At 44.4% G+C, this 14,826-nt stretch overlaps 1 protein-coding gene across 3 annotated transcripts; it reads left to right on the forward strand.

Annotated features, from left to right (window-relative positions):
- The first annotated feature begins 5,928 nt into the window (after positions 1-5,928).
- On the forward strand, positions 5,929-14,073 carry LOC109895897 (DNA-directed RNA polymerase III subunit RPC4-like). 3 transcript variants are annotated; one of them, XM_020489975.2, is made up of 9 exons: positions 5,929-6,108; positions 9,765-9,933; positions 10,036-10,079; positions 10,197-10,354; positions 10,461-10,585; positions 10,698-10,869; positions 10,984-11,234; positions 11,335-11,487; positions 13,191-14,073. In XM_020489975.2, exons 2-9 carry the CDS (start codon positions 9,766-9,768, stop codon positions 13,308-13,310), a joined length of 1,191 nt encoding a protein of 396 aa, XP_020345564.1. In that variant the 5' UTR covers positions 5,929-6,108; position 9,765; the 3' UTR covers positions 13,311-14,073. The 3 variants fall into 3 exon arrangements, with proteins under 3 accessions (XP_020345564.1, XP_020345565.1, XP_031685933.1); XM_020489976.2 differs by having other exon boundaries at positions 5,929-6,053; XM_031830073.1 differs by lacking the exon at positions 5,929-6,108 and adding an exon at positions 6,530-7,371.
- The last annotated feature ends 753 nt before the right edge of the window (positions 14,074-14,826 follow it).

The raw sequence follows: 14,826 nt of genomic DNA on the forward strand, positions 1-14,826 counted from the left end.
ACCCTTTGAAGAAATCAAATGAAAAGGCTGATATTGCCACAGGCCTATATTATGTGGCCGTTTGAGGCTGAAATAACACATATGATCATTGAATCATAAAGACAGCGTAAGTGGATTCCTAAATGGAATCTGGAAAAATATGTGCAGACAGCCTTAGGTGAGGTGAATAAGTGCATATTGGACATTCATAAAAGCTGTTCATTCTCTCTAGGGCATTGTTGACTAAATACTCTGTTTGCTGCGCAGCATTGTCTTCATTGAAAGATACACTCTGTGATTTCCCAGGACTGGACTGTGTGAGTTATCACCCAGCACCCAGGCTCTTTTATAAGGCTTGCCAGCCACAACTTACTGATTCCATCAAAATGCAATCATTCATCATTAGACATTCCAGCAATGCAAGGGCAAGATGGAGGGGGCTGGAGCAGCAGGGGGAGGGAGCAGGGTCACAACACAACTTATGCCTCATTTACATGCTAGTCGAAACTAGGAAACTGACATTCGACTTGCTAACTGCTTGAACATAACACAGCACGTATACTACAACCAGTTAGCAAGTTGGAGTTTCCTAGATTCCACTAGGACGTGGACACAGCATTAAGGCGTTTAAACGCTTCCCAGACAAAAGTGTAAGAGTTTGTGCATATATTGTAACGACATGTAACGTTTGTTGGTTTGGACTTTGGTAAAGTTTTTTTTCGGCTGATCAGACACACATTTCTTCTGAGGCTAGCAGAAGTTAGGGAGCCAAAGACCGTGATTGGTCAACCTTAGAGATTCTTCAATTAAGTCTTTGTTGACTCATTTTCATGCACATTTTGCACATCAAAATGAATACAGTTTCTTGAGTTATTTTAGCTTAATTCTGACTCCTTTGAGGACGTGTATGCTGGCTACGGCTTCTCAAAATGGACAAACAGTAGGCCTACTATTGCACTTCTTTCTAGTTTTACTAAGCAAAGGTTTTAAGGGAGTATGCAAGCACACTTGTTCGGTTCACCAAGCCCAGCTGAACTGAAGCATGTTGAGGCATAGGCCTACTGTCACGATCATTATATAAATAATCGGACCAAGGCGCAGTGTGAGTAGTGTTCCACATATTTATTACAGTGAAACTTCCCCACAAAGATTTCACGAACATGCAGTACGTAGCGCACATAGATACAAAAAAACAATATCCCACATTGCAGGTGGGAAAAATGACAACCTAAGTATGATTCCCAACTAGAGGCAAAGATATTCCGCTGCCTCCAATTGGGAACCATACTCACACACCAACATAGAACTAAAATGACTAGAAACCCCCCACTAGTCACGCTCTGACCTATTACACCATAGAGAACCCCAAGGGCTCTCTATGGTCAGGGCGTGACACCTACTGCAAATGTTGCAGGCTTGTTAGACTATTATTATGTTTTCATGTGTCACGTACTGACCCTAGTTATTGTGTTAATTGTTTGTTTTAGTTGGTCAGGACGTGAGTTGGGTGGGCATTCTATGTTTTGTGTGTCTAGGTTGTTTTTCTGTGTTCGGCCTAGTATGGTTCTCAATCAGAGGCAGGTGTCGTTAGTTGTCTCTGATTGAGAATCATACTTAGGTAGCCTGGGTTTCACTGTTGTTTTGTGGGTGATTGTTTCCGTGTCTGTGTTTTACACCACACGGTACTGTTTTCGGTTTTGGTTATTCACGTTACGTTTATTGTTTTTGTATGGAGTGTTCAGTTTATGTGTTTAAATAAACAACTATGGACACTTACCACGCCGCATATTGGTCCTCCAATCCTTCTCGCCTCTCCTTGTTCAGAGGACGAAAACCATTACAGAATCACCCACCAAACAAGGACCAAGCGGCGTGGTAATGAGCAGCAACAGCGGCCGAAGACACACGACTCCTGGACATGGGGGGAGGGGGAGTTTGTGCATATACTCCAGGGGAGTGTCGCCGTCCCAAGGTGCAGCAGGAGAAGCAGCAGCGGCAGGAGCAACAGCAGCAGCAGCAAAAGCAGCAGCAGGAGAAGCAACAGAAGCAGCAGAGGAAGCGGCAGCAGCAGCAAAAGCAGCAGCAGGAGAAGCAGCAGAAGCAGCAGCAGCAGCAGCAAAAGCAGCAACAGGTGGAGGCATTGAGGAGAGCAGAGGCAGCCGGAGAGAGGAGCCATCGATACGAGGGAACGCGACTGGCAAGGAAGCCCGAGAGGCAGCTCCAAAAATGTATTGGGGGGGGGGAACTTGGAGCTGTCGGCGAAGCTGAGGACTGAGTCTGAGAGGGTCGAAGAGTTATTGGACAGATTGGAGGAGAGTGAACGGATGGGAGATGAGGAGACACTCGAGGAGTTGTTAATCGAATTGGAGGAGAGTGAAGAGAGAGAGAGCTGTTGATTTGGCGTAGTATGCAAGGCATTCACCCTGAGGTGCGTGTCCCCAGCCCGGTACCACCAGTGCCGGCACCCCGCACCAGGCTGTCTCTCCGTCCCATCAATACAGGTGCTACCGCCTGTCCGGCGCTGCCAGAGTTTCCACCCCTCAGTCCAGAGGTGCCAGAGCGCCTCAGTCCAGCGCTGCCAGAGCCTTCCTCCTCTCCAGTGCCGCCGGAGTCTCCATTCTTCCCAGCACCGTCTGCCCAGCGCCGCCTGAGCCGGCCGTCTGCCCAGTGCCGCCTGGGCTGGCCGTCTGCCCAGCGCCGCCTGAGCTGGCCGTCTGCCCAGCGCCGCCTGAGCCGCCCGTCTGCCCAGCGCCGCCTGAGCCGCCCGTCTGCCCAGCGCCGTCTGAGCCGCCCGTCTGCCCAGCGCCGTCTGAGCCTGAAAGGGTCGGAGTTATTGGACAGATTGGAGGAGAGTGAACGGATGGGAGATGAGGAGACACTTGAGGAGTTGTTAATAGAATTGGAGGAGAGTGAAGAGAGAGAGCTGTTGATTTGGCGTAGTATGCAAGGCATTCACCCTGAGGTGCGTGTCCCCAGCCCGGTACCACCAGTGCCGGCACCCCGCACCAGGCTGTCTCTCCGTCCCATCAATACAGGTGCTCCCAGAGTTTCCGCCCCTCAGTCCAGAGGCGCCAGAGCCCCTCAGTCCAGAGGCGCCAGAGCGCCTCAGTCCAGAGACGCCAGAGCTCCTCTGTCCAGCGCTGCCAGAGCCTTCCTCCTCTCCGGCGCTGCCGGAGTCTCCTGCCTGTCCGGCGCTGCCAGAGCTTCCGCCCGCATGTCTAGAGCCGCCAGAGCCCCTCAGTCCAGAGGCACCAGAGCCCCTCTGTCCAGCGCTGCCAGAGCCTTCCTCCTCTCCAGCGCTGCCGGAGTCTCCCGCCTGTCCGGCGCTGCCAGAGCCTTCCTCCTCTCCAGCGCCGCCGGAGTCTCCAGTCTGCCCAGCGCCGCCGGAGTCTCCAGTCTGCCCAGCGCCGCCTGAGCCGACCGTCTGCCCGGCGCCGCCTGAGCCGCCCATCTGCCTTTCGGTTATTCACGTTTCGGTTATTTACGTTTATTGTTTTTGTATGGAGTGTTCAGTTTATGTGTTTAAATAAACAACTATGGACACTTACCACGCCGCATATTGGTCCTCCAATCCTTCTCGCCTCTCCTCTTCAGACGAAGAGGAGGAAAACTATTACATCATGCAATTCCTGAACTATATAAAAATAACACCCAAAAACAAACAAATTGTTTGTTTATAAAAGGTATGTTGATCTATGGCTTTGTAAATTTACATATGTTTTCTGTATTCAAATAGTCTTACCAAACTCAAATCCTGCGCACAAAAAGAGAGACCATGTGTAAGGTTCTGTATTTATTTTCTTAGTCAACCTTGTGTTGTGTTTCGTTGTGTTCTTGAACGTAGCCCTGTCTTTCATTTTTGTTAATTGATTTCACCTGTGTTAGTTACTCACCTGGTCTCATCAGCTCCTTATTTATTTTGACTCTGCTAAGCCCATTTGTAAGAAACAGTTATAGACTTAATTCCCAGTTTTGATTCACCTGCCTGTTTGTCTACCTGTGTATGACCATTGCCTGCCTGTGACCACTATTCCTGCCTTCTGTGAAGGCAAAATAAACACCTGCTGCGCTCTGCGTGTGAATCTACACCTTTTTCTTCCTGAGTATTCATTACACCATGTTATTGAAAGTACTGGTGCTTCTAGTACAGAGAGCATGAAGAGAGTGATGGTAGGGAACAAGAGTAATGATGTATGTATTGTGGAAAGTTGTGATGGTGTTTGATGTCACCACAGGGCCGCATCCTCACGCTATCCGATTAACAAATTACGTAAAGAAAGAGGTGATGTAAAACTAGCCCGGTTCATTGGAAATGGTAGACTGCTAATATTTTGTGTTAGTCATGCTCAACAAGGGAAGATTCTTCAAATGGAAACTCTCAATGGGAAGAAGATCAAAAGCCATTTCCCTGGAGCTTATGCTAAGTTGAGGGGACAATAAAAGGCCACTCTAAAATGCGTTGTTTTGTCACACAACACAATGCCACCGATGTCGCAAGTTTTGAGGGAGCATGCAATTGGCATGCTGACTGCATGAAGGTCCACCAGAGCTGTTGCCAGAGAATTTAATGTTAATTTATCTACCATAAGCCACCTCCAATGTCATTTCAGAGAATTTGGCTGCACGTCCAACTGGCCTCACAACAGCAGACCTCTACATCAGGTTTCTTCACCTGTGGGATCATCTGAGACCAGCCACCTGGAAAGCTAATGAAACTGTTGGTTTCCACAACCAAATCATTTCTGCACAAACTGTCAGAAACTGTCTCAGGGAAGCTCATCTGCATGCTCGTCATCCTCACCAGGGTCTTGACCTGGCGTCGGCGTCGTAACCGACTTCAGTGGGGAAATGCTCACCTTTGATGGCCACTGGCACGCTGGAGAAGTGTGCTCTTCATGGATGAATCCCGGGTTTCAACTGTACCGGAGCAGATGGCAGACAATGTGTATAGCGTTGTGTGGGCGAGCACTTGCTGATGTAAACATTGTGAACAGAGTGCCCCATGGTGGCTGTGGGGTTATGGTATGGGCTGGCATAACACAACAGACAATGAACACAATTGCATTTTATATATGGCAATTTGAATGCACAGTGACGAGATCCTGAGGCCCATTGTCGTGCCATTACCTCATGTTTCAGCATGATAATGCACGGCCCTATGTTGCAAACACAATTCCTGGAAGCTGAAAATGTCCCAATTCTTCCATGGCCTGCATACTCACCAGTCATGTTACCCATTGAGCATGTTTGGGATGCGCTGGGTTTACGACAGCGTGTTCCAGTTCCCGCCAATATCCAGCAACTTTGCATAGCCATTGAAGAGGAGTGGGACAACATTCCACAATCAACATCATGATGAATTCTATGCGAAGAAGATGTGTAGAGCTGCATCTGGCAAATGGTGGTCACTTCAGATACTGACTGGTTTTCTGATCCACGTCCCTACCTTTTTTTGTTTGTTATCTGTGACCAACAGTTGCACATCTGTATTCCCAGTCATGTGAAATTCATAGATTAGGTCCTAATGAATTTATTTCAATTGAACGATTTCCTTATCTGAACTGTAAAATCTTTTAAATTGTTGCATATCGCGTATATACTTTTGTTCAGTGTATTGTCTTTGTTGTACAGAATTAGGCAACCCATGATTGGGGTGGCAGGGTAGCCTAGTGGTTAGAGCGTTGGACTAGTAACGGGAAGGTTGCAAGTTCAATACCCCCGAGCTGACAAGGTACAAATTTGTCGTTCTGCCCCTGAACAGGCAGTTAACCCACTGTTCCTAGGCTGTCATTGAAAATAAGAATTTGTTCTTAACTGACTTGCCTGGTTAAATAAAGGTAAAAAAATAAAATACAGATTGATCGCACAGTAGAAGGCAGCATGCACATTAAACGGTTGTTTGTATAGCACCTTTATACCATAGAAGAAGAAGAAATCCTGCGCATGTTTGATCCGCAAAAATACACGACATGCAACGTCACGTCTATCTGTCATGGCGCTGTACAGCAGTCAATGTTGACTTTTTGAGTAGACCACTGGCTGAAGAAATTGACACGGTTTTACTCATAGAAGGGGTACAGTACATTTAAACGCAATCTTGGTTTGGTGAACATCTATAGAAGTAATCAGGTAATTGTAATAAGACAATATCTAAACGCAGTCAGTCCTTGCTAACTAATGTAACCAGCATGCATTGTTGCCATGTGTTGACAACTTCTTGATTCTCAGTTGTGGTAGCTATAACTTTGTCTAACTACCAATAGCATAGGCTCTATAAAACTTGAAGAATGGTCTCAAAGACAAATATAAAGCTATGCGCATTCCATCCAATTATTTATATAAGTTATACAATAGATGACGCTACGTTGAAGCCTCCATCTTGGCACTCCCCTACCATTATAGTTTTTGGAACGTTTATTCTGTCGCGGACACCATAATGTAAATGTATCAAACTAATTACACAGATGGCCGAGTGTCTGCGGGTTTTCGCTCCACCCTTGTACTTGATTGATGAATTAAGGTCACTAATTAGAACTCCCCTCACCAGGTTTTCTAGGTCTTAATTGAAAGGAAAAAACAACCTGCAGACACACGGCCCTCCGTGGAATGAGTTTTGACACCTCTGTCTTCATGTATACTTTTTAAATTACATTGTGAGCTAAACAAAAAATATATAACATTTCCCTTAAAGTATACGTTTTAGAAATGACTAATGATACTGTCCCCACTACCAAAAAAACAATACAAATTATATTTGGCCTTAATATTTAATATAAATACTGTAGAATTCCATTAATTCCTATGGAGGACTGCTCCTACTGGGGAGTGTTATTGAGAACCCAAGGGGGACTTTCAACACGGGGACCCCTCAAGGGTGTGTGCTTAGTCCCTCCCTGTTCACCCACGACTCCAACACCATCAAGTTTGTTGACGGCAAGACGTGGTAGGCCTGATCACCTTCGGCAATGAGACAGCCTACAGGGAGGATGTCAGAGACTTACATGCTGACCACACCGGCTCGCGTCGCGTGGGTGAGCGTTGCAAAATAAATATACACATGTTATTCAGTCATTGCACCCACATTGCTCGCAAGCGTCTGCGTAGCCAGGTGCTAAAATAGAGCTTGGTTCTATTTGTGACTCTTAACGCTCTGCAAGTCCCACCTCTCCCAACTCCTCATTGGTTTTTAGGAGTTTATACCTACTTGGGTGATTGAAAGATGAACTGAGGTGCACGCTCCAGTTGGTAGTGGTTATGCACCTTAAAGTTGGTTGCCAACTGCCATATAAAGTCCAAAGAAGAAGCCTGAAGGAGGAGAGATTACTAGAAAACAAACTTTTACCCTTTTATCTGTGGATTAATTATCGGAGTAGAGGACCCTGTGCATTTCAGGTAAAATAACAACCCATGTTTATATCCCAGGACAAATTAGCTAGCAACAGCAAGCAAGCTAGCTAAATTGCCATAAATGTTTAATGCTTTTTGACAAGTCCACAAATTAATATAGGTGGTTCAGAGTTTGTTTGATATTTCAACCTGCTTGTCCTGATTGCGCCTGGTGTGGGGGGACAAAATCAACATGCGCGCGATGGCTCAGCATTTTAGTAGTGTGGTACCAGGATAACAACCTCTCCCTCATCGTCAGTAAGACCAAGGAGCTGATCGTGGACTATAGGAGAAAAGGGAGAGCTCTCCCCCAACCACATCGACAGGGCTGTTGTGGAGCGTGTCGAGCGTTGTATCATGGTATGGCAAATGCACCGCCTTCAACTGCAAAGTGCTACAGAAGGTGGTGCTGACAGCCCAGTACATCACTGAGGCCGAGCTCCCTCCCATCCAGGACCTCTATATCAGGTGGTGTCAGAGGAATGCCTGAACAATTGCCAATGACTCTAGTCACCCAAGCCATAGACTATTCACTCTGCTACCGTTACCGGAGCATCGGCTCTCAGACCGACGGGCTCAGAAACAGCTTCGACCTCCCCCAAGCCATAAGACTGATAAATAGTAAATTAATGGTACCTAGTGTGTGGGAAATGTGAATGTGTGTGGAAGTGTCAATATAGTGTGTGTATATGGTGTGTATATATAGTCTAGTGAGTGTGCGTAGGGTCAGTGCAAGATAGTCAGCGCAGATAGTTTGGGTGCCATTAATACGCATACACACACACATACCAATGCAACACAAACATACAAATTACGCACACACATTCCCACTTTTACTCATCAGTAGCTGCTGCTACTCTGTTCTTTATTTTACTCCTTTCTATCCTGATGCCCAGTCAATTTACCCTGCCTTTATGTACATATTTACCTCAAATACCCCGCACATTGATCTGGTACTGATACTCCCTGTATATAGCTCCACATTGATCTGGTACTGATACTCCCTGTATATAGCTCCACATTGATATGGTACTGATACTCCCTGTATATAGCTCCACATTGATATGGTACTGATACTCCCTGTATATAGCTCCACATTGATATGGTACTGATACTCCCTGTATATAGCTCCACATTGATATGGTACTGATACTCCCTGTATATAGCTCCACATTGATATGGTACTGATACCCCCTGTATATAGCTCCACATTGATATGGTACTGATACTCCCTGTATATAGCTCCACATTGATATGGTACTGATACTCCCTGTATATAGCTCCACATTGATATGGTACTGATACTCCCTGTATATAGCTCCACATTGATATGGTACTGATACTCCCTGTATATAGCTCCACATTGATATGGTACTGATACTCCCTGTATATAGCTCCACATTGATATGGTACTGATACTCCCTGTATATAGCTCCACATTGATATGGTACTGATACTCCCTGTATATAGCTCCATTCTTGTGTATTTTATTCCTCTTGTGTTATTATTTTGAAACGCTGTATCGTAGGGAAGGGCTCATAAGCAAGCATTTCACAGTAAAGTTTACACCAGTTGTATACAGCGCATATGACAAATACAACTTGATTTGAAGGCCAGCGGGTCCCCCTCTTGGATTCTCAGCTGAAGGTATGGACCACAGCTGGCTCCATGTGAACTACAATTCTGACGCTCAGTTTTAACGTTTAGAAACGTTATTAATCCTTGCTAGTGATACGGTTTTGGAAACCTTTTGGGACTTTATATGTTTATTGCTCGCATACACAGTTTAGCAGCGGTTATAGCAGGTGCAGTGAAATGCTTATGTTACTAGCTCCTAACAATGCAGTAAATGTCACAGATACACAAATAATAAATACACATTTTGTAGGCAGTTTGGACCTTGTGGCTGTGGAATCTGACTTTGGCTGTGTTATCTAGTGGACACTTGCGCAAAGATTGTTCTTTTAATACCTCAATAGCTAAAAGAGAATCTGGCACGAGCAAAGGACCAGTGAGAATTTGCAATCTGTGAGCATTATCATGCTGCGACTTTACAATCACTGCCAATCACAAGTGTAAAAAGAAAGCTAATCATTGATTGTGAGCCATAGCCGCGGGAAGTCGTTCGGGGGTCGGGTGCTGCGATTTATTAACTTGTTTTTTCCCCGTGGTATTTCACGCTGTGAACTTTTTTACATGATATCGGGCAGTGTCACATCAGGGCATTTACCTCAGGCAGCATATAGATATGTGGAATGACCCAATGGAATTGTAGTCACGATAAGGGCTACATGCAGATATACTGTAGGTGTTCTTGTGAAGACTTATTGAATGAAGCCGTGTGGATAGTTATCCATTTAGCTTTCCTATACAATTTTCTCCCTAATTGCTTTGTCCAGGATGGCGGAGCCAGGCTCAAGCGACCCTGGTGGCCCCTCTAGCACTCCAGCAACGCCTGGAGGGACTGGCAGGGGCTTGGTGATGGGACGCCGGCTTCCAGCTACCCTCTCCACCGGCCGCTTCCCTTCCATGCGCACCAAAGACCTCACCTTAGGAGGGGTGAAGAAGGTAGGCTCAGTGAATTGTATGGAGTGTTTTTAATGGTCTATCACCAGCACGTGTGTATTTATTTAACTAGGTCCATCTTGACTTCAATGTTTTATATTTCAGAAAACCTTCACCCCTAACATTATTGGCAGAAAAGCTAAAGAAGAGTAAGTTCAGTTGTTCTGTCTGTGACAATATATGTGATTGCATGATACTGAAATGTTTTCCAGCACATACTAAAGGACCATATGTTGTTAACAGAGTTTTACTTTCTTATACTATAGGCAGAAGGTTGAGGCTGGGCAAAGGAGGGAAAGGAGAGAGAATGATCGGGGTCGTGAGCGAGGTGGTAGGGGAGGTCGGGGCCGGGGACGTCCAGAAGTCATCCAGTCCCACTCTATCTTTGAACAAGGGCCTGCAGAGATGATGATGAAGAAAAGAGGTAGAATCAGGGTCATTCAGATATAATTCCATAACATTTGTTATATGGTATCATTACCATAATGATGTATCATTTCGTGTGAACTTTCTTCCTGTGCTCTATTCAGGTGGCTATGAAGGTGAGAGAGATGCACCAAGTGTGGGTCCCTCACCCATCATCAACATTAAGAAGGAGAAGAGGGAGACAGAGGAAGAGACCAAAGAAATTTTGCGCAATCTGGAACGAGACAATGTGAGTCCTCCATGTACCTATGTCTCATCATACTGTCTGTCTGTACAATAATTGTCTAGTTTGTTGTCCACTTATGAGTAATTATGAGTAATTTACAACTAATTTCCACCAGTTCCTGGATGACCCTCACCTAAGGAGTGATGTAAGGAGCTGCCCTGTTCAGCTGCCCCTGGCTGTGTCAGGGTGGGGATTCAAGGAGGAAAGTGATGTCACTGATATAGCCTTCAAACCAGACAAGTCTGAGGAGGACATTGAGGCCATGGAGGGAACAAATGCAGTCAAAGGTAACTATAATCACAGCTCTTACATCGCAACGTTCATGTCAGTTCAAATGAAACAGAATGGCAAAACAATCTACTATAACTGTCTAATTTGTCTCCCTCCCTCCCTCTCTTCAGTGAAGCAGGAGCCAGAAGATGCTCCAGAGGTCAAGAAGATGGAACCCACTTTCAGACGACCTCCACTCCCTGAGCCTGAAGTTTTACCTGAACTGCTGGACACCTGGAGTCAGAGCAAAGTGGAGGAGCTGTTCTTCATCCAGCTCCCCGACTCTCTACCAGGGCAGCCGCCCACCCGAGAGGTCAGGCCAGTGAAGACAGAGATGCAGTCAGAGGATGGACAGTCCATGCTATTGAAAACTGAATCTCAAGTAGGTATTCAGGTGTATTAAATATGTGGTTACACAGAAGCCTTGCTCTCTGACTCTGTATACGATCAGTTTGTTTGTGTGTGTGTCCTCTGTGGAATAGGAGGAGCAGCAGGAGGACAACAGTTGCCATCTGAGAGACCTGCAGGAGGGTCTGGTGGGACGACTGTTGGTTCGGAAGTCTGGTCGGGTGCAGCTCATACTGGGGCATGTCACACTAGATGTGGCTCTGGGAACCTCATGCGCTTTCCTCCAGGTCAGAGAAAACACAACCTTTGGCAGCTCATAGTTGGTTGAAATTAGTGTCTACGGATGATGTCACCGGAAACACTTATCTTTTTCTATTTTGTTTTACTAAAAAACATGGAAATCTGATGTTTTCATATACACTATATATACAAAAGTATTCGGCTATTTCAGCCACACCCATTGCTGACAGGTGTATAAAATAGAGCACACAGCCATGCAGTCTCCATAGACAAACATTGGCAATAGAATGGACTTACTGAACAGCTCAGTAACTTTCAACGTTGCACCGTCATAGGATGCCATCTTTCCAACATGTCAGTTCTTAAAATTTCTGGCATGCTAGAGCTGCCCCAGTCAACTGTCAGTGCTGGTATTGTGAAGTGGAAACTTCTAGGTGCAGCAACGGCTCAGCCGCGAAGTGGTAGGCCACACAAGCTCACAGAATGGGACCGCCGAGTGCTGAAGCACGTAGTGTGTAAAAAAAACTAATCAGGGTTTGGCGGATGCCAGGAGAACGCTACCTGCCCCAATGCCTAGTGCAACTCTAAAGTTTGGTGGAGGAGGAATAATGGTCTGGGGCCGTTTTTCATGGTTCGGTCTCGGCCCCATTTAACGCAACAGCATACAATGACATTCTAGATTATGTGCTTACAATGTTGTGGCAACTGTTTGGGTAAGGCCTTTTCCTGTTTCAGCATGACGATGCCCCTGTGCACAAAGCAAGGACCATACAGAAATGGTTTGTCGGTGTGGAAGAACTTGACTGGCCTGCACAGAGCCCTGACCTCAATCCCATCTAACACATTTAGGATGAATTGGAACGCTTACTGTGAGCCAGGCCTAATCAGTGCCCGACCTCACTAATTTTCTTGTGGCTGAAATAGAAACAAGTCCGTGCAGAAAAATTCCAACATCTTATGGAAATTCTTCCCAGAAAAGTGGAGGCTGTTATAGCAGCAAAGCAGGGACCAACTCCATATTAATGTCCATGATTTTGGAATTATATGTTCAATAAGCAGGTGTCCACATACTTTTATGGGCTCCTTTGCACTTTTCTTAAATAATTCCCTATTCTAAAATAAGTTGAAATTGAAAAACACTTGGTCACAGTTGTTATCAGATTTTCAACATTGCAGAAACAATTACATTTTTTAACTTAAGTTTACAATTTGAATAAAAAAATATGAAGACAAAGGGAATGGACAAAATTATTTCCATCCCGGAGCTAGTACTTGGTTGCACAGCCTTTGGCCAAAATATCTGCAGAAATACACTTATCGTAGCCATCAATAAGCTTGCTTCACCTTTCTACTGACAATTTGGCCCACTTTTCAGCAGCAAACTGCTCTAATTCTTCAATATTTGATGGGTGCCCTCCATCAACTACTGTATTCAGAGCTCGCCATAGGTTTTGATGTGATTCAGATCTGGAATCTTCGCTGGACACTCAAGAAAAGTCCAGCATATCCTCTTAACAATTCCTGTGTGCTTCTTGGTGTGTGTTTGGGGTCCTTGTCATGCTGGAAGACCCACAACCTTCAAAGGAGACTCAATATTTGGACACTGGGTTGAACATTGGACCACAAAACACCTGACACTCTGCTGATTTCATGATGCCTTTTCAAATTAAACTTATTTTAGACAAATTAGGAATTATTAAATCAAAGTGCAAGTGTGCCAATATAATTGCCTCTCCCCCCACCCCCTTAGGAGCTGGTGTCAATTGGAACAGGAGAGGGCCGGACTGGTGACTTGTCAGTGCTGGGTCACATCAAACACAAATTGGTCTGCTCGCCAGACTTCGAAGCCCTGCTGGAGAACAGAGTATGACAAACCTGGACAGGACTAACAGGACAAATATAAGCACCCACCATTAGGCCAGGGTTTCTACAGTACAGTGGGGACCACATACAGAATAACACAGACCGTGCAGTGCTGTATAAGGTCTATAAGGACAGTAGTACCACAAGCAAACATGGCACCTAAAACCTATACATGTTTTTTCAAGGGTCCATTGTTGTAACTTGGCCCTGGATAGTTTCAGAATGTGAAATAGAAAGTCTTGTAAACAGATTTCCTACCACTAGTTTGTAAGAAAAGCTGGCTTGTTTACAGAACATTTTATTTATTTTTCTCTGCTGAAAGTGATAGGAAAAGATTACCTTGCTTGAGATGTGTTCTAAATGACTCTAATAAAGGGATGGTACCGTTTTCTCTCATTAAAAATGATTAGCCTACATGAATGTACCAAATTCCAAATGTTCTATTTAATGATGTAGTGATAAAGAAAATAGGTGGGTAAACTCTGATTGCCGGTCGTGCTGTAAAAATGAACGTGATCTATGCTTCCATTTTAATTGTCTTACTGTCATACAAAAAAGGTGGGTAAACTTTCTCACAAAGGTGGGTAAACTGCATTTACTTGTGTTTACCATCTACTACACCACCTGTCCTATTCCAGTTTTGTAAGCAGATCACACTATCAGGTCCAAGCTTGGGAGGGATAAGTAGAGCAGTAATATTTCCCAGGTGGTATCCTGTAAACCCATACCTAAATGACTGGATGTAAGATGAATAAAAATAACAAAAGTTCCTGTGTGCTTTATGTATTCATATACTTATATTAGCACTGAAGCTCTAAGGTAACTTGTTATACTTCAAACATTTTCATTGTGATATATATATATATTTTCAACTTTACATGATGCGAGATGAGGATTTATCAGGGTCTAGCGTGGATTGCATAAGTATTTTTACTGAGGTAGTTTTTTGGGGTATATGTACTTTACTATTTATATTTTTGACAACTTTTACTCCATTGCAATCCTAAAGAAAATAATGTACTTTTTACTCCTTACATTTTCCCTGACACCCAAAAGTACTCGTTACATTTTGAATGCTTAGCAGGACAGAAAATGTCTAATTCATGCGCTGATCAAGAGGACATCCCTTGTCATCCCTACTGCCTCTGATCTGGCAGACTCACTAGACACATGCTTCATTTGTAAATTATGTCTGAGTGTTGAACTGTGACCCTGGCTATCTGTAAATTGTAAAAGAAAATGTGTTGTCTGGTTTGCTTAATATAAGACATTTTAAATTATTTATACTTTTACTTTTGATACTTAATTAAGTACATTTAAAACCAAATACTTTTAGACTTTTACGCAAGAGTGACTTACTTTTAATTGAGTCTTTTTATTTGAAGATGTCTTTAACTTTTACTCAAGTATGACTATTGGGTACTTTTTCCACCACTGCATTTACGCAAATATATCATATGTGTGATTGCCCTCACTGGGCCTACTGTGATGTATTTTATATACATGTATTTTGTGTTCAGCGT

The sequence above is a fragment of the Oncorhynchus kisutch genome, linkage group LG8 (genome assembly GCF_002021735.2).
Source record: "Oncorhynchus kisutch isolate 150728-3 linkage group LG8, Okis_V2, whole genome shotgun sequence".
NCBI lineage: Eukaryota > Metazoa > Chordata > Actinopteri > Salmoniformes > Salmonidae > Oncorhynchus > Oncorhynchus kisutch.

What these genes read in the sequence shown, in the direction of transcription:
- LOC109895897 (XM_020489975.2), top strand. Translation starts at nt 9,766, where the DNA reads ATGGCGGAGCCAGGCTCAAGCGACCCTGGTGGCCCCTCTAGCACTCCA. An exon ending in CCTTAGGAGGGGTGAAGAAG is followed by an intron (nt 9,934 to 10,035) that starts GTAGGCTCAGTG and finishes TTTATATTTCAG; the next exon opens with AAAACCTTCACCCCTAACAT. An exon ending in GGCAGAAAAGCTAAAGAAGA is followed by an intron (nt 10,080 to 10,196) that starts GTAAGTTCAGTT and finishes CTTATACTATAG; the next exon opens with GCAGAAGGTTGAGGCTGGGC.